The sequence below is a fragment of the Nansenia antarctica genome, assembly GCF_963989245.1.
Source record: "Nansenia antarctica genome assembly, chromosome: 13".
Taxonomy (NCBI): Eukaryota; Metazoa; Chordata; class Actinopteri; order Argentiniformes; family Microstomatidae; genus Nansenia; species Nansenia antarctica.
In genome coordinates, this window is record NC_137683.1 from 9,904,126 (window position 1) to 9,931,617 (window position 27,492).

Sequence of the window (27,492 nt, forward strand, 5' to 3'; positions counted from 1 at the left end):
AAGTCTCCCACACCCTGACCACACCAGCCGAGATCTCGGGCCAGATGTTAGACCTAGATGAAGACGACGATTTAGAAGTGTTCAGCAAGGTAAAAAACAATCTGTGGAAATGACTAAAAGTTGACACTTGACTTGACAGCCCGTTTGTGTGCTGTGAGTTGTGTTGAACGCGATCAGCGATACTTTGCTACGTGGATCATGCATTGGACACATTCCATCGCTTTGTAAAGTAAGAGAAGAGAGGGTCGCTGAGTTGGCAAATCCATTGAAAGTTTTACATTTGAATGTTTTGTTTGTTTGTTCGGGGCATGCACGATCGTCTTGGTTTGTTTGTGTTAAATCCCTTGTTATTCAACAGGGAAAATGTTTCAAAACAATGCACCTTGAGTTGAAAATCACTAGAGCAAATAGTAGCTCTACTATTCAATGCTTTGGAATACCAAGTTCTCCTCATCAGTCAGTAATCCCTGCCGATGTCTGTTTCAAAGGTCACACAATCAGGTGCTGTCATGCAAATGCCCTTATGACTAGGTTATATTATCCTCCAGCCAGGATTGTTTTATATGGGCGAGATTCTCATTGCAACGTTTGTGAAATGAATGTTTGGGTTGATGGAAAAGAAAAGGTAAGCAGTAAGCACACTGCTTTACCAGCAATGCGAAGTTCATTATTTTAAACGTTGTTTTGGTTGGAGCACGTCGCAATACATCAGTTTTTCTCTCTGCCTCAAGTCCTAAAGTGTGAGAGTCAGTGAGCATCTCCATGGGATTCATAGGAAGTCATTTTTTGAGAAGACTCTTATCCAAGTCCTCCTCTCATGCATGTTTTGCAACATCATAAAGCTGGTTGAAATAGTGACATTATTGTTGTTACAGGTTGAGCTGTGTCCATTGTTTGACGCTTGGGGAGTTGTGCTGCATTCTGCTGACTGGCCTGTGTGTGTTATGACAGGAAGCCATGGTCACGAAAGGACGTTGATAGAAGCGTGACCTACTGAACAAGGGTGCGCCAGTTCAAGTTGGCTCGTTTGCATATGTGCATGGGCTGTTCATGGTTTTAATATCATGGCAACTTGAATTGAGGTTCAACCAAATGTTTAAAATACCATACATTTGCCAGTCTGCAGAAATACAGAGTCCTAGCTACAGTAGGTCCACACAATAGAACAGAGTAAACCAATGCACCATCTCAAATACAATAAATAGCATTGTTAATTGTCTTAAATCATGTACACCTTATTAGATGTAGCCTGCAAAGTGGTTAATTGGTGACAGGATAGCGTCCTCCTCCTCTATGCAGTTCTATGGACAAATAGTCGGACACTTTGCCGTGTATTGGAATAAAAATGAATAGAACAATGGAGAGAGTTGAACTATTGGAGTGGAGAGGTTCATTTGTGACTAGACATACAAAGGTAAAAAGTAAGTCTAGCTCAGGCACCTACATTGTATTTTATTTAGAATACACTCTGTTGCCCCGCGGTGGTGTAGCGGTCTAAGCACTAGCCACTAGTGCAAGCTGCCCACCGGGGACTGGGATCGAATCCCAGCTCGCCAGACCCGGATTTGGCCGGGGCACACAGGGAGCGGCATATTGAGCGGCCACTCCCGAGGGCGGTATAGGAGTATTTCCAGACAAGGATCCGTCGCGCAACACTGCCCCCTGGGTGCCGGAATAACGATGCTGGGCTCGAGGAGCCAGTCAGCTAGTCTGCCTGGCGGCCTCCTCTGGGGCTGCCGGCCACGGGGTCGTGCGGCGGATCCTACGCAATAGGCAGGGGATAATTGGATGCTAGGTTGGGTTCAATTGGCTACCAAATTGGGTGAAAAAGGGATAAAATCTGGAAAAAATAAATAAATAAATAATACACTCTGTTAGTTGAATAGGGCTAACAGGGTGGACACTAACAGGGTGGACACTAACAGGGTGGACATTTTGAGTTAAAGTTAGCCTTTAGCCAGCCTGTGTTAGCATAATGAATGAATGAATGAATGAATGAATGAATGAATGGTCTTTATTGTCATTGATATAGTACAGGTACCAAACAACGAAATTTGGGAGGGGTGGCTCCCCTGGTGCTAGGAAAAAAAAACTAAAAACAAGAAGGGAAAAGAGCTGGTTTACATAAATAAAGGCTATGTACACTATCCACTATACTATACTATACAAATAAAACACTGTGCTGTACTCTATGCTATGCTATACCTATTCTAACATTTCCTATCTCTGAACCTTATGTACCCGAGGGTTGTCATATTGCACATAGTGTTATTGCACATTCATTTAAAGTGTCGCAGTTTGCAGGTTTGAAATGTTCACAGTTGTGTTTCAGTATTGCACTTGATTTCAATCTAGTAGCTGCCATCAAATTGTCTAGATTGTCCAGGGCCTAGAACCTAGGTCTTTGCTGTGTTCAGGGCCTGAATGGCCCTGGGGTAGAAGCTGAGCTTCAGTCTGTTTGTCCTTGCGAACATGGTCCTGAACCGCCTGTCCGAGGGCAGCCGAGCAAAGTGTTCGTTCCCAGGGTGGGATGGGTCTCTGGAGATCTTGGAGGCCTTCCTGAGGCAGCGTGTGTTGTACAGCTCTTCCAGAGAGGGGAGGGGGGCGCCGGTGATCTTCTGGGCCGATCTCACGACTCTCTGTAGCGCATTCCTCTCTGCGGCTGTGCAGCTGGAGAACCACACGCAATGTCTAATAGAGCTGTCCCAAACGACTATTTTTCTAACGATTAATCTAGCGGTTATATTATCGATTATTCGATTAGTCTAACGACTAATTTATCGATAAGTCTAACGATAATTTTTGTACTGTAAAAAAAAAAAAAAAAAAAAAAACGTATTTGTCTCCACCTCACTGCTATGTTTAGCCAACTTGAATGACAACATGGCCATTTAGAAGTCTGTCCATCACCACAACACATAGCTAGCTAACGTTACTCTCGCTGCTATGTTATGATTAGCTAAATTGATGCTAACGTAGCATGCGAGCTACGAGCTAGATAACGTACAGTAGGTGCTCGCACCACAATGACAATAGGCTACCGTAGCTAGCCAGCTACATAGCTAACGTTACTAACACCAGAAGACAAGACATACGAACTGTGGTGAGCTACATTGCTTGTGTAACATTAGCTAGTAGCTATCAATTTTTCACTCATACACTTAATTGTCTCGCCTGGTAAAATAAAGGTAAAAAAAAAAAAAAAAAAAAAAAAAATCGCCATTTTGTTTATTTACGACTAACCGACGCATATTACGCTAACCGACGTATTGACGTAGTCGATGACGTCGACGACGTCGAATAATCGTAACAGCCCTAATGTCTAACACGCAATGTCTAGCATGACCATGAATACTTGATGAGGAATCAAATTTGCACTAAACACTTTTTTGAAATTATTACATTTGATTGATCTCCTCAATACTTAGGCCTAACAGAGTGGACACGTTATGGCCAACCACATTAAACTCACTTGATAAAAACATCAACATCAGATGGTAAAAGAGGTAGAAAATCACACAGCTTACCACATTTGAATTTCCCTCCACTGATGTGATGCCACCTCATGAGAGTGATGTGATTGAGAAATATGTTTTGTTTTTTTAAAGGGACATTAACACAGCTCAACAGGGTGGACAGTGATCGCAGGGACAAACCTACCACCTTAATTCTTTGTACAAAATGTATATTATTTTTGATAAAAACGATATTTGATTCAACAGATATTGCTCAGGAAAATTAAATAATAACAACATATTTGGAAATCATTTAATGTATATGTTTTTATTAGTTATTTTTTAGATTGAAGTTGAATGAACAACACTGGGGACATGGCAAAATCCCATTTATATCTTTAAGCTTTTAAAATGTAAAAAACAACAACTTAGAAGCCCATATCATTGTATTCATAATAAATAACAATTGACTATACATGACAAATCTAATGGAATTAGTATTTGTCCAAATTTAGACAAAATACAACATGATTTGTACTGGGGAAAGAAAAGGCACCCTATAAGAAAAACGACCCAGCTCCAAATCCTTTACTTGCTATTAATTTAGGCTACATTGTTAAATAAATTTGGCAAGCTTGATGCCTGTCAAAGGGGATCCAACGAATCATCAGTCAGTGGAAGAAGGATTTTAATACAAAGTCTTGGCAGGGTCATATTTATGTTCATACTTGGCAAAGTCTCAGACTATCTGTCCATAGAGGAGGATGCTATCGGGCTAAATAAATGGGATTTAAAAATGTCTTGACCAGCAGTATGAAACATGGGCAATTTCACAGTAACAGAATGACCCTGGGAGTCGATTTTTCACTTTCAAATGTATGCCAAACAAAAATGGAACTAGGCCTATACAACTCTATACACAATGACTACTAACAATTCCAACAGAAAATAAAACCACATTCATTTAAAAAAAACTGTGCAGCGTCAAAGTTTGGTAACGGAATGACCCTAAAACCTCCCAACTGTTCTTATTTTTATGTAACCGAAAACATGTTAAATATCTTCTCCAAATTACGATACAAATATGTCTGCAGAAAGAGTGGGGTGTTAGCTATTAAACGTTGTTTTGGTGGAACACGTTGCAATACAGAGAGAGAGAGACAGTTTGAAAATCTCTCTTTTGGTTGTTGGCTCTTTTGGTTGTTGAGCTACAGTAATTGAAGTGAATTTACATCCGGTAACAGAGTGACTAAATGGGTCTCCCACAGAAATGTGTGATTCATGGATTAGAATGTAATTCTGTAGGCTACATGATGATAAAACTAATAGGGAAACAAGGATATACATACATATTCAATAGACACTCTAATTACGGTTTCTTTGATGTGTTTCCATTTTTGACCAGAAGTCAAATCCTATTCTTATGATGGAAGATGGTTTAGAAATGTATTTCACACTTCATTTCCCCAAAATATAGCATAGGATCTTACTGTAGCTTTCATTTGACACTCAATTTGATATGCTCTGATGAATTTCACATTTTACATTTTTCACAGGTACTTTTCCACAGAACTGCCCACAAGTTACTGACTAGTAATACAACATCTATAATGTCTGAATAATAAAACCTTGAATAAAGAATATTAAAGTGGTGCTGAAGTTTCTTAATCAGACAACACAAAAACAACCTCTGTATATAGGCTACACAGTGGGGTGCATAAATGTGGGCACCCGTAGTCAAAATGATTTTTACAATTAATATCTAAGTGTAATATCTACTGTAAGCTAGCTTGCAGGCTTTGGCCGAGAGCTGCGGTGTCCATAGCAACGCAGCAGTCGACGCGCACACGTCATGTGGAGGTGGGCGTGGTTTCGTCTAAACTCTGTTGCGATTCAGGTAGTCGCGTCCCGGACAAGCCTTAATGTCGAGCCCTGAATTGTAACAGATATTTAAACCAGGGGTGCCCACATTTTTGCACCCCACTGTACCTGAATTGATTCTCTATATCCAACACCTTTTTCAACTGAAAGATGTAGCCCCTTTTTTTACATGAGTAAAGGTGTGTGTGTCTCAAATGTGTTACCAGTTACCAGTTACCAGTTCAGTTACCATGAGAAAAGATGGTGCTGTGCAAAAAGCTCATGCTTACATACTTGTTTTCTTTTAGGGTGCTTCTCTTCCAGAAGGGAGCCCCTTGATTGCCACCATACAGAGTTCGCCGGGTTCCATGAGCAACCAATATAAGTTTGATGAGGAAGAGGAGACAGATTCCAAAGACATCTTCATCACCGTAGACAACCCAGAGAGCCATGTCACTGCCATTGAGACGTTCATCACCTACAGAGTTTTGACAAAGGTGAGGAGGGAATGGGAAACAGAAGTAGGCCTATTTCCTCTATTTGACAGACTGATATGGCTTGAATTTCCAATCAATTCTTAGAGCCAACGTGACGTGCGTGCTTTGATGCATGTGTACCCTTTTGATATTGATTTGATGATTTTATTTGAGTGTGCCCTGCCCTTTTGAGACATGACATTCACAGATTGCATTCATTCATGTATATTTATCTAGAATAGATAGAGTTAATACCTGTCCTTCATGTGTTTTTATCATCCTCTGTTCCCCAGACCACACGCAGTGAGTTTGACGCCTGTGAGTATGAGGTCCGCCGACGCTACCAAGACTTCCTTTGGCTCAAAGGGAGACTGGAGGAGGCCCACCCTACTCTCATTGTTCATGTATGTACTATGTAGTCTGTGACCTGCTCATGTATGTACTATGTAGTCTGTGACCTGCTCATGTATGTACTATGTAGTCTGTGACCTGCTCATGTATGTACTATGTAGTCTCTGACCTGCTCATGTATGTACTATGTAGTCTCTGACCTGCTCATGTATGTACTATGTAGTCTCTGACCTGCTCATGTATGTACTATGTAGTCTCTGACCTGCTCATGTATGTACTATGTAGTCTCTGACCTGCTCATGTATGTACTATGTAGTCTCTGACCTGCTCATGTATGTACTATGTAGTCTCTGACCTGCTCATGTATGTACTATGTAGTCTCTAACCTGGTCACTGTGTGCGGAATGGACCTATCGCTAAGCCACGCCCCAAAATAGAAATTGTCCAATCATATCACAGCAAAAGTCACTACAGGCAGAAAACTCGGACAAACAACTCGCTAATAAGCTTCTAGACTAAATATTATTGTCATCTTTAAAAAACAACTGTTACTTGCTGTGGTAAATCAGAAATCAGAAATTTGCCAACTCCTGAATGTCATTCAGTCACGGTCGGTCAGTCAGTCACTCAGCGAAGCGTTGTTTGTTTGTCTGAGTTTTCAAAGGGGGCGTGGCTTAGCGATAGGTCCATTGTACAGTAACCTGAGATCTATCCACATCACAATGTAATTTTCGCAATAATTTTGGGTTATTCAACAATTTGGGACTACTGTATTAAGTGAGGGAACTGCCTTTGAACTCAATATTATAGATCCACTGCTTTTTAGTTTCTTAATTTCTAAAACCTTGTTTCCCCCAGCCTCTGCCGGAGAAGTTTGTGATGAAGGGGATGGTGGAGAGGTTCAACGACAACTTTATTGACACGCGCAAGAAAGCCCTCCACAGCTTCCTCAATCGCATCGCCGACCACCCCATCCTGTCCTGCAGCGACGACTTAAAGATCTTCCTCAGCGTTCAGGCGTGGGTAAGCAGCATCTACAACACACACACACCAAACTCACACACACATATGCTTCACATAACCATCACTTCCAGAATCCACATTAAAGGCAGTTAGTCTGCACTCCCAATGGATAACAACCCTCTAGGTTGACATGCAGTAGGTCAGTGTTTTCAAAAGGTACCGCAACAGGCAACTGACTTTTTCAACACGCATATCATTTGTGGTATTTCACCTCGGCCATACAACCACCAAGGGGCATCACTGTGTATTTGTAATGGATGTGATGATATTAATTGCATGTTTTGATTTAATTTGTATTATTCTAATTATTATTTTTCATTCTATATTCACAATAATGGCAGCCTGGTTGAATTGTGTGAGGAGTAGCCTTTGTGTTTCAATTTGGAAAAAGACAAATGATTGATTGTAAGTCGCTTTGGAATAAGGCGTTTAAGACGTTTAAGAGTCCTCCTCCTGTCGTGTTCGTTTCTCCCCCCTTACTTTGGTGTTCCCGGTCAAATTTGACCGGTTTGTTTTAACTGCTCTTACATTAACGCAAAAACCTAATTTTATTTAACACCCTTTTAAGCTGTAAACAATGTCTCAGACTAGCAGTTAACATGAATAACTGCAGTGAATATACAAAGAATAGACACTGGAAATGTTCTGGTTGTGGATGTGTGGGTGTGTATGGGGATGTTTTCCAACTGATGGATGAACATAATGTAGGGTCACCCATTCATTTCCTATGGTGGTCATTTTTGACCGGGAACACCACAGGTGTTACAAAGTTGACTAAACCACTAAAGATTCAGTGAAAGTGGTGATCAGCAATTTTACATGTTCAAATGCCCAGTGTGGAGGATATCATAAGGCCTTGAGGCAATCAACTATAAAACACAATATTTATGACTGATGAAAGTTGTAAATCGGTCAGATTTGACCCGAACACGACAGGAGGGTTAATAACTCACACACGGTATAGTCATGCCTCGCTTCTAAATCTGATTCCTAGTTAATGCCTAAATGTTGACTATGTATGAATGCTGTCCTTGTGTTCCAGTGTCTTGGAACATTTAATCAGTGACAGTATTTAAGAGGATTTTGTGGAGTAGCAAACCCAAAATGATACTCTGTAGTCTCAGGAGATGGCATTAGTCGTTGGCCTCACTGAGAAGGAAAACATAACGACATAACGCTAAAATGCATACAAATTCATTATGACCTCAATACCATTTTTGTCGGTTGTGTATTTAAATTAAAGTGTGACTACACTAGACTACCAACAAATGACACACGGTTCATATGGACAACTGTTTTCCCCACTGCATGTATTTCTAGATCATACAGTTATCATTTTCAGGTACGAAGTAAACGTCTTGTATCATACTATTCCACGGCACTGACGGGCTTTAACCCCTATGTCCACCTAGGAGCTGACCACACATAAGAAGCAGGGGCCAGGCTTCCTGAGCCGCATGGGGGACACGGTCCGAGCGGTGACCAACTCCATCAGGGGCGTCAAAAACAGGCCCGAGGAATTCACCGCCATCCAAGAGTACGTCGAGGCCTTCAGCCAAAAGATGACCTCCCTGGACAAAGTCACACAGAGGATTGTCAAAGAACAGAAGGGTATGGTGTCCATTTCACAAAAACATGCTAGATATTTTTAGCGTCGGCTAACGGTGGCTTGCCAGTGAAAGGGTACAGAAAATACATTGAAAGAATGATTGTGTTTTCGTACGTGACTTCTGAAAGTAAGAATTTGTCTTAGCGAGTCTTTATTGTAGGAAAATAAAGCAACGGTATACAGCGTTGTGGGTAATGTAGTGAATTCACCCCTGTGGGACAGAGTACCTGGATGAGCTGAAGGAGTACGGCCCCGCCTACACCCTGTGGTCCGGCTCGGAGGAGGAGCTTGTGGAGCCGCTGAAGGGCGTGGCCGGCTGCGTGGAGCGCTGCTGTACCGAGACGGAGGAGCAGGTCAGCCACCTCGCAGAGAACTTAGTGCCCGCTCTGCACGAGTACGTCCTGTGTGCCGAGACACTGAAGGTAAGGCAGACAAGTCTGGCAGTCTGGTGAACTTAGCGAACAACACGCTCACTCGAAGGGGTCAAAAAGTGAAAGTTATTGTGTCAACAATATGTAGTTTTCGTTTTTTTTCCATAACACCAACTTGAAGTTTTAAAGTACCCACTCGATCTAATAAACAACAGTTTAACAATCACTAAATTAAATACTTATAATTTGTGGATTGGATTCACTATTGTCGTTTGCCGGAGGCTACCGGTAAGGGAGACTTGATTTGTAAACATACTTTCGTTTTAGCTTGTGTTCAAAAGAAAGAACTGTGTGTTCATCTTATTACATAACTTAGTTAACTTATCTTATTACATAACTTAGTTATGTGTTTTTAGCATGTCGATGTTCTCTCAGCGTGTTGTGATGTTGTTATTAAAATACAGTTTAGACCTTCGTAGCGATGTGTTTTGTTAGCTGCGAGCTGTTAGTAGCGTTCATAGCTGTGGCTGCGTTTAGAGTAACTTTTCTCCCATTCAGTGTTTGAGGTGTACCAACATTCAAACATGCCTGTCGTGTTCACAATCTTACAATGTACGTGTGCTTACAATCTGTAGTTTAAGCACATGTAAAAAAACTGAAAAATTATGAGTCCAAATTCATAATCCTCATTTGTCTTTTATATTTCTGTATTTGTGATTTATTCTGGAGCCTAGACATCAGCTAACACCGACTCTCACAGCCCCCATGGTCCTCCCTAATGATTTATTGTGCACACACCATCCTCGGCTAGTGTACTGCAGCGTCGATTGTTTCCTCAACAATCAGTGATAATCACGGCCGACTTATTTTCTCTAGGCTGTTCTGAGAAGAAGGGACAACATCCAGGCTGAATTTGAGGCCAAGAGCGAGGCTCTGGCCACCAAGAAAGTCGACAGAGACGCAGTAAGTGCAATATTGACTCTTTCCATTTCCCCCCCTATAAGCCACCTGATGCATCCTAGCAATTTCCCCGAGATTAAAGAGTAATAAAAGCTGCACAAGCTGCCTCATCTCCTTTCATTTCCACACAAGCTGTCTTAAGCCCAAAGAGGAGTCGGCAATATTGGAAAAGGCTACGGAGGATTATCTAAATATCTAAAGCTAGTTGAGGAAGTCTTCTTGAGCCCCCCCCCCCCCCCCCTCCACACACTTCCTCAAGTTGTGTGTAAATATTATTTAATATAGCCTAGCTAATCAAACCGCAATGAAGTTCCGTGATCTCTCGACACCAAAATGTCATTTGGGCACAAGAGAATGAGGAAGGAAGAGAATCATATGACCAAAGCGTTTGGAGATTTGCTCCACAGATCCCTGGTGTTCCCTGTAACTGTTTTTCCTGTGATTTTTAATTAGGGTGCAACAGGAACAGAGACATACGTCTGTGGACCTGCACAACAGCCTTGAAAGGATAGGTTAATGCTTCTCTAATATAGCGGAGCTGTGTTGAGAGTGCAGCTCACTTGCCTGGGTTTACAGTGCTAGGTTAATGAGAGGAGATGTCAATACTAAATACTCTCTATGCTTTTGTATCACTGCTCAGTGTGTGTCTCCTTCTTAATGCAGGGAGTGTGTACACGGTCAGTTTTGTCAGAAAAAGGCTGCATGAAAACATTGTATAACATTCAGGCATTTGAATGTACAGTATTTTACCTGCTTTGTTGGCAGTGAGGGGTCCACATTGACTACAACTTAACTATTGTGTTCAAAGGTGGTACATGTAGTGTTGCTTTTTGCTGCAATCTATGGCCACACTAGACATTTGAAAGGTTTTATATGCTATGTTTTCAAATAGCGGCAAATATGTTCATATCCTATGCCAGAAATGGTAGGAAGATAATTGACAGCATACTTGACCCAGTTGCAGCACAATAATAATAATAATAATAGTAGCTTGGATTTATATAGCGCCTTTCTCAAACCCAAAGACGCTTAACAGATTTCATAGACAAACAGTCAGACCGGCAGAACAGAACAGAAAAACAAAGCAAAGAAACCAAGAACAACGAGAGTGAAAAAACAAGACTAGAGGCCAAAGGCCTTTAGAGAACAGGTGGGTTTTGAGGGCTGATTTGAAGGCGTCCAGGGTAGGGGGGCATTGCGGATCGCTGTGGGGAGAGAGTTCCAGAGGGCGGGAGCTGCCACACTGAAAGCTCTGAGCAATGAGTGGGCACGGCCTACAGTGTTGTGTCTCTGTGTCCTTGCTTCAGAATGTCGTGAGCTTAGAATTATCAGGTTCTCTCTCCGTTTCGGGTAGTTCAGAGATATTGAGCGTCAAAAGTTTTTACATTCCATTATGTTTTGTGTGATGGAACCTTTGTATTTTATGAATTACTAACTAAAAAATGTCAACATTTTAAAAACAACACCACACAGGCATTAATAAACACCTAATGGATCAGATTATGTAAAAAACAAAATTTTGAGCCAAAACGGAGATAGAACCTTATAATTCTAACGTCACGGTGTGTCATTTGCTGTCTGTAATGCTGACACAAGCATTCCTCTCATGTTGTGGCTCATCCCTGTGTCATGAACTCCCCTGCTTCCCGTGCGTGTCACTGGAGGAGTCCAGGGACCTCGGGTTTGTGTGGGGGAGTCTCATGGGAAAGAACCCCGAAGAAGCCAAGCAGCAGAAGCAGGAGAGACTCGATGGGGAGATCGAAGAGGTACAGCCCGCCTGACGACGCTAGTGTTCCAGCTGCACCTGCATCCGCTGGGCTTGATTGAACGTTTGAACGGCGTAGCTTCTCCTTAGCAAGATTGACAAGACTGAGATGGTAACATTTTGGAAGCGGCACGCAAAATAAAGTACACTAGAGAGTCAGCGTCTTTGAATTTGTCCATGACCCTATTCGGTTGTTAAGTCGTGACGTGTTTCCGGGTACAAAGTTGGCTGAGGCACTCTCTTCGAAATGCCTCAGTAATAATAATAATTCATTATATTTATATAGCACTTTTCCGAGGCTCAAAGACCCTGACAATATGGGGAAAACAGGAAAGTGCTGTGTCCCTTGTTGTATGAATAAATCCGAGTCTAAAAAAAGATTGAACTGCCATTCTACCGCTGTAGTACACTGGTACTAAGGTGCAGGGAATTTCTGGTTTGGACCCGGAAATTGCTAAACGTCACGTTTGACGTCAGACTTAACAACCGAATTGGCTTCAGTAATCATTTTTTGTTTTGTTAACAGCATTTGAAATGTTACCAATTCACCACTTGTTTAAGCAAGCAGTGTTTGTCAAGGCTTGTTTGAGTTCTATATGTGCTGTGTTATTTCTAGGTTACCCTGACCCTAACTTCCCTAATGCTTTGGCTGTGGCGTGTTTTAACGGATGTTATTTGTTTGACTTAACTCTAACATCGGCAGTGGGTTGAAGCGGAATAGCATGCTTACTATTTTTCTTCACATAGCTCTGTTGTAAGTAAAATAGACAGAGCTATGTTCCTACCTCACAGGAAATAACCCAGACATATTTTTTTAATTCTGTCTCTACTCCATAGTTCCCCATGGTAATCATACACACTTTTGGCAACAACCATATGTGTGTCTGATTGATTATGGTTAACACAGTCTCATAAAATGAAAAGGGCTCTTGGAATAAAAATCGTTATGGCATGAGGGAGTGTTGTAATGACCTTCTGAACCTGAAGATGGCAGTAACATGTAAACCATTAAGACATTCTCAGGGAAAAAAACCTGATGCAGTTTATACCCTGAATGAGAAAATTAAAAAGTTGAAATTATTGATGATTTAAAAAATCTATCCTACATCTCTGCTCCCAATTTAAGAGTGAACAATTTGAGAGGAGAGGAAATGTTTGGCATGCCATTGTTGAAAAGCTTGACTTGTATAACACCAGTCATTGTGTGTGTGTGTGTGTGTGTGTGTGTGTGTGTGTGTGTGTGTGTGTGTGTGTGTGTCCATGTGTGTGTCCGTATGGAGGAGGGTTAGGAGTGGGTAGTAATGACAGTGAGGACAAATCTTTATTCCTAATGATGTCCTCATTTCCACCTGGGAGAACCAGACAGACGGGACTCCCAGCAGCCCAGCCTTTAACCCAGCCCCCCCCACCTGCCTCTCGTTCCACACCACAAGCTCTCCTAATCACTGCCAACACACAGACTCCTCCGTACAAACTCTCAAATCTCTCTCTTTCTTACACACACACACACACACACACACACACACACACACACACCTAGTCAGTCATGTCTCCCATCGATCCCCCCCTAAAACAGGATCAACCCAGGAGTGCTAACTATGCACACCCCTCATCAGCTTGCCTGTCAATATCTGCCTCGTCTCAAACCCAGCCTTGCATAATCGGAGGCACTAATTTTACACCACGGCCTCCCCCAGGATCTTGTACTGTCTTTTGTTTCTCCGTCTCTCTGTTGTTAATTATTCATTGTGTTTCGGGTGTGTGCAGAGAGCAGCGCTGTTGTGGGCTGCTGAGAGAGATGCACTCCAGAGGGAGGTTGCTTAGCTGCTTAGCCATCAGACAGACGTTGATGCATGAGGCTGGTTAGCCGTCACCTTGATGAGGTGCCTGAATCAATAATGCTGCAGTAACAAAAGGGCCACTGAGATCCCCTGTGTGTGTGGGCAGTGTGCGTGCACTCTAAATGCAATTTCCCCTGTTCAGGTGAGCTCCTTAAACGACTATATGCACTGACGTATGTGAGACGTTCTAATATTTAGGTCCTCATGTCGGGATCAGATGTAATGGTCAGACTTGAATGAGAACGTGAATACATTTCCGCGTTGTTGAAAATCAATGACACGTGGCTAGCCGACTAACACAGCTTGTTTTGTGAGCCTGCTAACAATGTAAAGTAGTGTTATGGTTAGTTAGGTAGCAGTGGGGATTACTCACCGAATCCATTGCATTGCAGTATTTTGGGCTTGACTAGCGAGTTTGTGTAGTGATTCTCAATAACGTCGAAACGTACAGTGGGGTGCAAAAATGTGGGCACCCCTGGTTTAAATGTCTGTTACAATTAATCTCCAAGTGATCGAAAGCAAACCTGAACCCTAAATGCTACAAAGTTAAACATGACACCTTTATGCACATTCTAAAGCAAGGTTTCTTTTTTAAGTTTTTAAATGATAAAAAAGGAAAAGGGGCCTGTGCAAAAGTTTGGGAACCCTTTTGGATTATTCTTTGTTACCTTTTGAGAAGAGGATTACTAAGGCCCAGACCAAGGTGATTTACTCATTAGGGCTTCAACGAGTCAGGTGAATATATAATTGCAGGGTTGAACTATATATTCTGAAGTAACTCCATGCCTTCTAAAGTATCCGACTGTGGTGGCTGTTGTGTCTGGGGTTAAAAACCATGGGTTCCTCTAAACAGTTGTCCAAGGATGTCAGAATCAAGATAGTTCACTTCCACCATCAAAGAGAAGGCTGCGTTCCAAACTACCCATTTCCCCTGTCAGAAACATCATCAGAAAATCAGGAAAAATCAAGTCAAGCCAAGATCTGGAAGACCAAGAAACATTTCAGATAGAATGGCTCGAGATCTGGTGAGAAATGCTCAGAAGAACTCACACATCACTGCAAAAGAGCTGCAAAAATGAGTAGCAGACACCGGCCTAGTTGTTCACAGGACAACAATACAGCGTACCTTAAACAACAAGACCTATATTGCAGAGTTGCCAGAAAGAAGCCTTTCCTACGATCTCAACACAAGATTAAGCATCTGAAGTATGCAAAAGAAAACCTTGAGAAACCTGAAGCCTATTGGAACAATGTGCTTTGGACTGACGAAACCAAAAGTTTACTTTTTGGCCACAACCAAAGAAAGTATGTTTGGAGAAGCATTTGTAGAGAACACCTTGCCAACTGTTAAGCATGGAGGTGGATCCATTATGCTTTGGGGTTGTGTAGCCGCTGGGAGCACAGGCAATATTGTGCGGGTGGAAGGAAGAATGGATTCCACCAAATATCAAGACATTCTAGAGGCTAATGTTGGAAGGTCAGTCGAGAAATTGAAGTTGGGTATTCCAGCAAGACAAAGATCCGAAGCATACCTCAAAATGAAGTGCCTCCAGGAAAGACGGATGAAGGTTTTGGAATGGCCATCATAGTCCCCAGACTTAAAATGTGATGAAATGTGTAATGTTTAACTTTGTACCATTTAGAGGTTAGGTTTGCTTCTTTTCACTTTATTTTAATTCAATATTAATTGTAAAATACATTTTGACTAGGGGTGCCCACATTTTTGCACCCCACTGGAGTTCTGTGTTTCAAAAGAAAACTCTGAACATTTTGATTGGTTGCCGACATGCGGACCAAATGATCAGACTGTGTCACATATTCTCACTATACTGTATATGCAATAAGATGTGACAGTGACCAATCTATTAGCATCGCAGGGCTGACTTAGAACAGCTATGGGAGCTAGCCAAGGAGGAAATCATCTTAATTATCCCTGGACATTAATCAGTTCATTATATTAAATTTACAACCACTGTCTCATGTGCGTTAAGCAGATTTAGGGGGTTCCATTGGAGCACAAGTTACTCATCAGCATTTTTAAGGGACACACTATGTATGAAACTAAAAGTACAGTTTGAAACACTGCTGTGCGTCATGTCATCTTTTTGGGTGAAGGTCAGGCGGTATTTTATAACAGACTGGCATTTTTCCTTTGGAACAGCTATAGCTAAACGTGATTGAATTCAGACTCACTGTTCAACTTCTGACTTACACTAACAACTACATTAATGGCAGTTACTTTACATCATGACATCATCAATATGACCAGCTCAGTGGCCTTGCGTTTAGAGTGTCCCCCTTGAGATTGGGAGATCTTGAGTTCGATCCCAGGCCGAGTCACTTACTTACTTTACATCATTGCATTGTAATAAAAGGTGTGACATGATGCCAGGTGTTAACAAGATACATTGTTATTGCTCTGATGCAACTTGCATTGGATGGCGACGGAAGCATACAGTAACCGACCACATGTCCATGAGGAAATAAAAATAAACCTAACTTCATGAAAGTTGATGTGATTGGGTTACCCAGCAAAGCCTGTGTACTGTCAGGATGTTTATTGTGATTGGTTGAAGGTGGTTGTTTGATGTTGACGGCTGTTGTTTGTTGTTGATGGTGATGGGTTGATGTTAATCGGTTGCTGTGTTGTGTTGACAGCTGAAGGAGGAGATTGACAAGCTGGAGGACCGTCTGGAGTTTGCCAACAACGCTCTGAAGGGGGACTGGGCTCGCTGGCAGAGGAGCATGAGGGAGGACCTCAAATCTGCCTTCCTGTCCACCGCAGAGAAGAATGTAGACTACCACGAGAAGGTGAGCATGCACTGATATACCACTGATACACCACTGATATACCACTGATATACCACTGATATGCCACTGATGTACCACTGATATGCCACTGATATACCACGGATATACCACCTGATATACCACCTGATATACCACTGATATACCACTGCACAGACAGAGAGAGAGAGAGAGAGATGCCTGTACAACAAGAATATGTGAGAGAGCGGAGGATGGGGAGGGATAAAAGTGAGGAAGGAGGGAAGGTAGAATAGATCATAGTCAATTAAGAGAAAGAGATAGAGGGAGAATAAGGGAGATGTGACGCAAAGGAGACACAACAGGGAATCGGTTAGTAAAATAGAACAGCGAGGGAGAATGAACAGATAAAGCCGAAGAACAGAAATCTAAGGGTAAAATCATTGTACGCATTTACAATATATCATTTTTGTAATGGCTGTTTTGGGGGGTTAGAATATAAGAATATGCAGTTAAATGTGCCATTGTAGCCAGTAAATCTGCCAGTAGAGGGTGGTAGTACATAATCTCTATGCTGCCTCATTACGTGTCGTCACTTAGAGGTTGTTAATGCTGTATATGTCTAAGTTGAAACTGGAGATAGTATTTTCAAATCTATCATAGGAACGCAAATGGTCCTCATAGAAAACCCATGTTAATTCATGCAACTTAAAAAGGCTTAAAGTTTTAAAAAGTCTAATTAGTATCAAAACTCTGAATGGGAGTTTAAGTGGAAGTCAGTCTACACAATTAAAGTTGAATTGAGGTGTCAAGCTTAAAATATTAAAAAAGTAGATACATTTTGAAATGGCCGTTGAAATGAATAGGATTTCATGCACATTCGAGTACAGCTTAAAAACTATAAATAGAATGAACCAGAGTTTTTCAAGCAACTAAAGTTACACCAATCTGGGCATTTTATTTGTTGATTTGAATAGATTAAGCGGTTTAGGCTGTACACATGGCAGTATACGCATCAATAAGATTTCATCAAATTTGAGTAAAGTGCAAAACGTGTAAATAGTATCAAACAGCTGAATGGAAGTCTTTCAGTCTACACAGATAGACACACAGTGCCCTCCACGATTATTGGAACCCCTGGTAAAGACGGGTTATAAACATTCACCTTTTGGTGAATTAGCTGTCACACTGAACGTGTTTTGAAACATCCAACCTTTAATCTAAGTAAATTTATTCAGAAGAAAATAAATATCTAGAAATAATTATTTCTAACAAAATCACCTGTTTTGTCCATTGGTTTGAGGAGTTTGTTAATAGTGCCAGGGTTCCCACGGGTCCTTGAAATCCTTGTAAGTTTGTGAATTTGAGAAAAAGAAATCAAGGTCCTAAAATAGACATGGGTCATTTAAAGTACCGTATTGACCCGAATATAAGACAGGGTTTTTTCCCCGGAAAAAAGTCTGAAAAAGTTGCATCGTCTTATATTCGCGCCCTAGACTTTTACACGTCAATATTAATTCACAACAACGTATGGCGCCAAAAGACTGTTCCCCATGCGAGCCACTGTGTTTCTCCCTCTCACACACACCTCAGTGACGGGTGCCTGGAGAGATGGAGACACACTCACACACACACACCCGCGGACAGACACCGCAGAGACACACTCGGACCAGCTCGAAAAAAGTGGCTCAAGTGGTTGGTCAAACAACAGAGTTACGATGCCAATTTTAAGACCATGGATGAATGAATCAATGAAGCAGAGGCATCAAACAACTGTCGAGGAGCCAAGAAATATGATATTACAGAGTGTAATGTTAGAAGTTGACGAGCCCAAAAAGATCGGCTTAAGAATGGTAACAGTCAGAGAAAAGCGTATCGCCGTCCGCAAAGCGGCCTCTTCCAGGTGATTGACAGGAGGGTGTGTGAATACGTGACTGAAAAACCTAACGATTGTATGCCCATACCCCAAGATGATAAAAATAACCTACATTGTTTCATTCAATGTGAATACAAATCAAATTATTTTCTTTATTTGGTCTTCTTGATTTGGTCTTCAAAAAAAGTATTTTACCAAAAATAATTATTGAAATGATTGTCTTATAATCAGGGTCGTCTTATATTCGGGTCAATACGGTACTTGAATTCCCCTCTCTCTCTCTCTAAAAAAAAATATATATTCAAAAATGTTTTACTTAGTTTTAATTTGAGGGAATTGAGTCTTGAAAATCCATGAATCCGTGCTTGAATGTGATGTTTCAGAAGGTGTGGGAACCCTGTCGAGTTGAACAGCACCACAACCGCAGTGAATGACATCAGAGTAGTAGGAGGGGCGGGCTCTTTGGAGAGCGTTTCTGTAGAGCTGCTGGTGTTGTTGTTCTGGTGTTGTTTGTATGCCTCGGCATGTGGTTTTCTTGGAAGAGTCGCTCGAGTCGCTTGATGTTCCAAACTGTTGTTTTTGTTAAGTCCAATGTGTTGGCTATATGTTTCTGATTAGATTGTTTTTCTGGTATGTCAGCGTCATAATGGCTTCCTTTAATTGAATTGACGACTCTTTGGTCCTCATGTTGACAGACACCAATAGTGGACTCCAAAGGCAAACACAAAGCCTAGACTTAATGATTGACAGCTCTCATGCTTACACACATGATGTGACAGAACACACCTGACTAGCCAGAAACACCTGACTAGCTTATTATCCCATTACTTTCGGTGAAACTGATATGTACATAAATAGATAAGGGAGAATCTGTACTTTAACCTCATAGTAATTGTTTGATTGTATAGACAATTGGGGGCGGCTGTGGCGCAGGAGGTAGAGTCGCCGCCTAATGATCACAAGGTTGACAGATCGGCGGTTCGAGCCCCGGCTGGCCACTTGTTGAAGTGTCCTTGAGCAAGACACTGAACCCCAAAATTGCTCTCAGTGAGCGGGCCGGCGCCTTGCATGGTGTGTGAATGTGTGTGTGAAGGTGTGAATGAGAGGCCGATGTAAAGCGCTTTGGAGTAGAAGAAAAGGCGCTATATAAGTACAGTCCATTTACCATTTTACCATTTACAATTCTTCACTGTCCCATTATCTACGCAGAACACTGTAGTATTTTGCTGTATTTGACATAAACTGTAGCTTGAATGTCTTCCTTACACTGTGTGAACTGTCCCTTTAACCGACCCTTAATACTGTTGGAGTGGTTTGGTGAAAGACATCCTTGGGTTATTTCTATGTTTATTTTTGGCCTCCCGAAATAAGAATTGTGACACCAACACTATACTGGAGTGGCCCCGTAGGCTGTTCTCCACCAACACAACCCACTTCAGCTGAGAGAGGGAGATAGAGACAGAGATGCAGACTCTGGACGTCGTCTTTGGGAACTTAAAGTGTGCAGTCTTTATCTTCATAAACCCACCAGAACCGTTCTGGAGTGTGCAACGACAGAGGATTTGGGAAGTAATTGTGATGAGTAGGGATGGGAGTGGACAAAAGTCCAAATGTGTATCCATATCAACAGATATGATACACAATTTAACTAACTTGTGCATTGTTACTCAGAGAACATGCATATGTTTCTCATATCATGTTGTCTTGTAAATTGCCTGAAGGTAGCCTTGATGATTAATGCAGACGTTTAGTGTAGGAGGGAAAACTGGCAGTGTTGGATGCTTTCAGGGCCTAAAAATAGTGCAGGAGATGGAATCGCCTGGTGGTGATTGATAACGTATGTTTATCTATAAACGTACAGTATGTAAATGGTATTATGAGTTTGTTTGTGTATATTGACCCGGCTTAGATCATTAATGGAATATCCTTTGACCAGTGTTGAATATGAACTCTGTTATGACTAGCCCATGTCTGCTATGAGCTGAGTGTGCTATTGTTATTCAGGTGTTGAAGGCGCGTTTTGGCCGGGGGCTTTGTGAATGATTTATGGAACTCAGATTGACCTTAATAAGGAACTCTTGGCGGGCCCACACTGGTCATCCAGAATGCAGGATGAGTGGTGCGAAGGAGGGATGGCAGTGCTAAGCCTTGAAGGAATAGCTCTATGCCCCCCCCGCTCCCCTCCCCCCTCACAACCACAACCACTACCCTTCTTCAGTCTTTGCCACTGTCATTGCAATAACCTGCCCACACTGATAAGGTGGCAAGGGAGAGGAGAAGAGGGGGGAGGGGAGGGAGGAAGAGGGAGGGAGAGAGAGGAAATAGAGGAAATAGAGACTGAGAAGGCCCCAGACATTGGGAGTGTGAGATGGAAAAAAGGAACAGAGAAAGTGTGGAATGGAGGAGGAGATGAAAAGAGCCGAGAGAGGAAGGCTGGATGAAGGGGGAATCAGAGGGAGTTTTCCTCTGAGGACAGGGAGATGTTTGCTATTCCTGAGATATCATAATTAATACCACATACGCGTGCGTGTGTGCGTGTGAATCATACGCGCTGTGCATAATTGACCTATATTCTATACAGCGTCACTTTGCAAATACTTGGCATGCGTGGATTGAATTTACATACAGTATATTTATCTTTCCAACCAGCTCTGTTAAACATATTGTACCAAGTCATTACTATGTTATGATATCGTGACGTTAGAATTATAAGGTTCTATCTCCATTTTTGTCAAAATTGAGTTTTTTACATAATCTGATCCATTAGGTGTTTATTAACGCCTGTGTGGTGTTATTTTTAAAATGTCTCTATTGGAGACGAGCATACGTCTCTAAATAGGATATCCCTTAAAAAAAAGTATACTGTATGGTTTATTTGCTCATTCAAACATGATCTATAAATAGATACACATGCTGCTAGAATAAATATCCATATTCAAGTCAAATGGCCTTGCGTGGGTGTATCAGGAATAGGTGCTTTTCCTTGTGTGTGCATCTGGCTTGTGTTGCCTGTGGATATGGTTTACAGCAGCTGTGCATTGTAAAATATCAGCCTCAGATTGCCATGGTGACGCCATAGCAACGAGGATGTTGCTTGAGGTTGGAAAAGACAAAGATCTTCTTTTTTCTTTTTTCAATGAGACAGTTTTTATTTAGTCTCTCACTCAGTGTTGAATGAGCTGATCGTTCCAGATACAGAACGAGGACGGTTGTACCAACTACTCCAGTAGCCTCTGTAGGGATTTTTTATCAAAAGTGATGGTCTTGAAGATACAGATGACAAACGACAGACTCAGAGATCTCTTTCTTAGTTTAATGAATACGACCGGTCGGGAAGAAGTATAAAGTCCACATAAATGAGTTTATATAGTTTTCAGAGACAAATAACTGTTATTCAGCCTATAGGATTTGTACACGCTCAATTACATAAGCATCCTATATGAATATTAAGCAGTATGGTTCGAGGCCATTAGGTACACACAGAAACTGAACACTGAGACACTTTAGGTCATAACTCTCCTTAAGGTGGTCGTAACTCTCCTTAAACTCAGGGTCAGTATTAGGGCTCTTACTAGCAACAGATGATAGAGGACCCCAAGAACAGGTCCAACCACAGTTCAACGACACAAACAAAGCTTGTCAACTTGCTAGGGAGAGTGAGCATGTGAAACCACTTAGTGACTTATGTCTCAACTACTCATTATACAAAATACACTATTCAGTGTTTAATGAAATAAAACAAAACTAAAACTACATAAAATACATAGCTTAACTTTCAGCAATTACCCAGTAGATCTTTGTCTTTTCCAACCTCAAGCAACATCCTCGTTGCTATGGAGTCACCATGGCAATCTGAGGCTGATATTTTACAATGCACAGCTGCTGTAACTGAAGGTTTGAGGTGGTGCTCAATCACCATGACTAGTATTGCACCTTTCTGTATTATCTACACATAAGTGTAGGAACGTTGTGGATCAGCAAATAGGGTCGGGTAGGTTTTCGGCTAAGATGGTGGTGTCTTATCATTCTGTGGAGATACAGTAATAGTAGTGGTAGTTGGATAGTAAGAGAGAAGAGTTATAGTTGTTCCATACTACAAAGTACAAAGTAGTACGGAAGTAAAGGACTTCAGGTTCACCGTGAGCTATTGCAATCGGAAATTGAATAACGTTAAGACCACCCGTCAGACGACTCATCAGAAGCCACAATAGGGAATCTTCGGACCCCACATACGTACAGTTCGTACAGTTACGAGGTCTACTCAGGCTAGGTCAGTTGTTGCATCCATAGCTATGTTTATGGATTTGAGAATGGTTACAGTTCTCCAGCCCTATCCCTCAGCTGTTTACCCCAAACAAGTTGTGGGGTGACCCACATTGTTGTTGTTTGAATCCCAGTTTGCTCCTTTACATTATTTAGTACAAATGTTCTCTGTGTGTCTAGTGTAACGTACAGGGAGCTGGAGTGTGTCCCCTGCCATTGTCATGTTATGCTGCTGATTATGTCTATTTACCTGTTCTCCAGCCAAACCACTGGAGCGCAGAGGGGAGGACGGCAAACGGCTAATGAGGCTAGCGCCCCTGCCTCCTAATGAGCGCCGTGATTAGCGCTTTAGCCATGGCTACACAGGACCAATTACCTCCGCGGAGCTATTACAGGCAGTGTCAGAAATGCCGAAGTGATCGAGCACCGATCCACTCCCACGACAGCGGGACGTGGCTCGTCAGCTCTGTACAGAGTTGTTATTGACGTTTGGCTCTTTGGCGACGCGTCAATGTTGCCTCTTGATTGGACAGACATGGATCACCCTTGTGGATGTCTGCATCAATGCACATGTCACTCAGCAAAAAAAGCTGATCTCCATTTGTGTTTTTCTTTTTGGGTGGGGGGGGGCAGACAATCATATTATACAAGGTACTAAGAGTGACAATAAACTGTTTAGTTTAAAGTCATTCACAATGAAAGGCCTTACTTTGTATCGACAGAACTACCCAAAGCAGGGTCTTTATTCCCTTCTCTACAAATGATAGTTGATCAGATTCTGATCAGATATAGTTGATCAGATTCTGTGCTTGAGAGAGAGATGGAGAGAGAGTCTAAACACCCTCAGTGGCAGATACCCAAGTGTGAGTTTTATGTAACACGAAACGAGAGGCTTTTTGAAAGAGATATGGTCGGCATTACAAGAGGCAAACTTAATGTATCCTTGAGTGAGGACACTGATACTATCATGCTGACTCATGCTGGCAAAATGCTGTAATTCCTAAAAATGGATTTAGCTGTCCCTGGAACTCCTGAATCTGATTCATTCATAGTGTGAAAAAACGATTTGTTTGGAAAGGAAGATAACATTGATTGGTTACTTTGACCGGTTATCTTGACCACATCTCATTGTTCTTACTCCCCAAGTACACACCACTCATTAAACGTGTGAAACCCACAATGAGGGCAGTTAAAATCTGTTCAGAGGGAGCCAACTCTACACTGTAGCGCCAGTTCCATACCAAGGGTTGGCCCATGCTCAGAGCTCAGGCCACTCAGGACAACCGCACGGACATTGATCTGCACACCTCTTCCGTTCTGGATTACATCAACACATTGTGACGTTAGAATTATAAGGTTTTATCTCCATTTTTGTCAAAATTGAGTTTTTTACCTAATCTGATCCATTAGGTGTTTATTAATGCCTGTGTGGTGTTATTTTTTTAATGTTGACATTTTTTAGTTAGTAATTAATCAAATACAAAGGTTCCATCTCACAAAACATAATGGAATGTAAAAACTTTGACGCTCAATATCTCTGAACTACCCTAAACGGAGATAGAACCTTATCATTCTAAGCTCACGACATGCGCCGACAGTGTCACCACTCACAAACGGATAAGAACCTTCCCCGACCCCATTTTCAGATCGGGCGACGCAGAGGCCTTACAGCTCAGAGGCCTTACAGCTCAGCCAGGACTCATCTGAAGAGGGGCATCAGGGAGGCCAAGCTCAACCACAAACTGCGGATCGAGGAGCACTTCCAGAGCAACCCTGACCTCTGTCACCCCTGGCAAGGCATCCAGGCCATCATGGACTACAAACCCCAAAATGCACCAGCCCCCCCCACCAGCACCACATCCCTACCGGACAAGCTCAACCACTTCTATAATAATAATAATAATAATAATAATAATAATAATAATAATAATAATAATAATAATAATAACTTTAATTTATACAACCCCAAGGACGCTGTACAAGGGGATGAAACGGACAGACAAAACAGAAAACAAACAAACAAAGCAAAAACTACAACAATGACTAGGGGCCACAAGGAGTCCAGGGTGGGGGCGTTGCGGATCACTGAGGGGAGGGAGTTCCAGAGAGTAGGTGCAGCCACGCTGAAGGCTCTGTCCCCAAAGGTCCGTAGGTTGGTGCGGGGGGGGGGCTAGCAGGCCCATTCTATGCTCGCTTCGACCAGAACAACAAAGAAGCAGTCATCAAAGACGATGGTGTCTACTGAGGAAGGTGAAATGTACAAAAAGCTGCTGGCCCTGACAGCGCTCCTGTCCAGGTGCTAGATGGAATGGTAAACAGAGTGCACTTATATATAGCGCCTCATTCCAAAGCGCTTTACCACAGGCTCTCAATTCACCCATTCACACAACAATGGCGGCAAGCTACCGTGCAAGGCGCCGGCCCGCTCATTGGGAGAAATTTGGGGCTCAGTTGGGACTCACTTATAAAAAGTTATAATATTCTAATGTGTTGATGTGATTCTATATTTTAAAAACGGTGTATTAAGTACTCTAGGGTTAGGGGAGGTGAACACACATTAATGGAATTTATCGACAGAGATCTTTTTCAAAAAGGTTAGCCAAAGGTCTGTTTTTCTTCTATCATGTCTCCTTGGCATTTCCTGATCTGCTTTGTATATCACCCCATTAATATTCTAGCCTTGCTGAGTCAGAAATTGGCAAATTGTTGGGCCTCAGAAAGCCTGCTTTGCATATTGTTGTTCTGCGTATATTGACAATGTTTTGAGACTTGGACCACGTTTCTCCATTATGACCCGTGGACCTTTGAGTTTCTCTAACCACAATGGACTAAGCTAAGGTGCAATGCAGTTTGGGCCAGTGTTTCATCTTGAAGTGGAGAGGAATATTTATCGATCAATGCATAGCTGTCAGCTTTGTTCACTCAAATTCCATTCCAGGAGGTTATTTTAAAGCTGACTATATGGTAGTGTTTTTCCGTGCTGTCAGGTCGCCTTCTGTAGTCTTCTGCTCTGAGCCCGTCTCTGTCTGGTCCTGTCTGTAGCACCAGAGGCTGCTGGGTAAAAGGTCAGGGCTCGTCTGTGTCCTGTCGTGAGTTGCCATCTTTGTTACAGTTTTTCTTAGTTGCTAAAACACATTTCTTGAAACCTCCATCCATTTTCTCAACCCCAGACTTTCCTACCAAAATCAAACTATCACCTCAAAACCACTTATCCTGTGTTCAAAACCAAACACTGTGTTCAGATCATACACACAGCAAGTAAAAATATATTCACCACAGAGCATTCGTTAGACACGACATACAATCATTTAGGACACAGCAACCAGGGCATGTCTTTAACAGAACATGTTTATTGTAAATGCATTTAGCAAAAACTTATCGTAGTCAAAGTGATATCTACATTCAGCACTTTCAAAACAAAAACAGAAAAAGCTAAATGAAAAGCACATTACTGCACAATCAAAGTCACTGAGATTCATTCTCCAACATCATGTCTTTGTGCGGGGTCTGGCCAGAGGACTTCATCCACATCACATCCACGAGTCGGATGGCATTATTTTGACGGACCATGCCAACAATGAGTGCTTCTTGTTTTTGGGAGAAAAGTGCAGTCCTTCCACCCTCATTTGGTCGTCTTTCAATTCTACAAAGGGGAATATGCACTTACAAACCCCTCTCAGGTCTGTCACTGACAGCCACTCTGGAGTGGTGCCACTGAAGTTTTGTGGGTTTGGAAGAGGTTTGAGGGAAGGGTGGAAAGTGAAAGGTTTGTTTGGGTGGGTGGGTGAGGTACAGGCTGTTTGAACGGGGTGAGGAGAGGAGAGGAGAGTTGATGAGTTGTGTGGCCTGTTTGGGTCAGAACATTAATCACAAACTTGGCGAGTGACAAAGAGATGGGACAAGAGGCCAGGGAGCAGCTGGAGGTTGTGAATGAAATTGGGTGCTAAATTGAGACTGGCCGCGCGTCTGACTCACGGCAGATAGAAACAGACAGCTATTACTCTGGAACCTTAGACTGCCGAAGCTTTTTATTGATGTATGTGTAAGCGTGCAACTGACTGAAGTTCACAGACGTGTGTGTGTGTGTGTGTGTGTGCGTGTGTGCGTGTGTGCGTGTGTGCGTGTGTGCGTGTGTGCGTGCGTGCGTGCGTGCGTCCGTCCGTCCGTGTGTGTGTGGGTCCGTGTGTGGGTCCGTGTCCAACACCGCTAGTCTCCTCACACCTGTGATGACAAAGCTGTCTGACGTCCGTCCGTCCGTCCGTCCGTCCGTGTGTGGGTCCGTGTCCAACACCGCAAATCTCCTCACACCTGTGATGACAAAGCTGTCTGACGCTTCTTTTCTGTTCTGTTTTCCAGTGCCTAGCCGTATGGGAGACCTTCCTCCTGTCTCAGAGGACCGACAGAGAGGACCCCTCCTAACCCCTAGCACGCACCTCTCTGTCCCACCGACCCACTACCCCCTTCCCCATGGCACCACCAAAGACACCTTCCAAAACGAAACGGAGGACTCCTGGATTTTAACCCTCATCATTTCATTGCGTCACTTTAAAATCACTTAAGCACAGACTGTGATTCCCCCAAGAGATCTCTAGATTCTGCATCAGCCACTGCCTTAGGGCTTCCATACTGTCCTGGATCGGAGGGTACATATTATATACACTATGATGGATCTAAGCGGACTTAGCGTTGCTCATGAGATACTTTGTTTACTTGTTTTACAATGACTCACTATGATATTTTGATAACAGAACACTTATTAAGATAGTGCCAAATGTTTTATACCATACACTTATTTCTCTTATTCTTGTTGAACATGTAATGCATTAAATTGGTTTTTTTAGATGTTGACATAATAAAATGAATTCATACGTTGAAC

At 42.3% G+C, this 27,492-nt stretch overlaps 1 protein-coding gene across 1 annotated transcript; it reads left to right on the forward strand.

Annotated features, from left to right (window-relative positions):
* Positions 1–27,492, forward strand: snx7 (sorting nexin 7). Its single transcript, XM_080543941.1, has 9 exons — positions 1–89; positions 5,624–5,812; positions 6,085–6,195; positions 7,001–7,165; positions 8,578–8,776; positions 8,997–9,196; positions 10,022–10,108; positions 16,370–16,522; positions 26,973–27,492. Exons 1-9 carry the CDS (start codon positions 45–47, stop codon positions 27,033–27,035), a joined length of 1,212 nt encoding a protein of 403 aa, XP_080400067.1. The 5' UTR covers positions 1–44; the 3' UTR covers positions 27,036–27,492.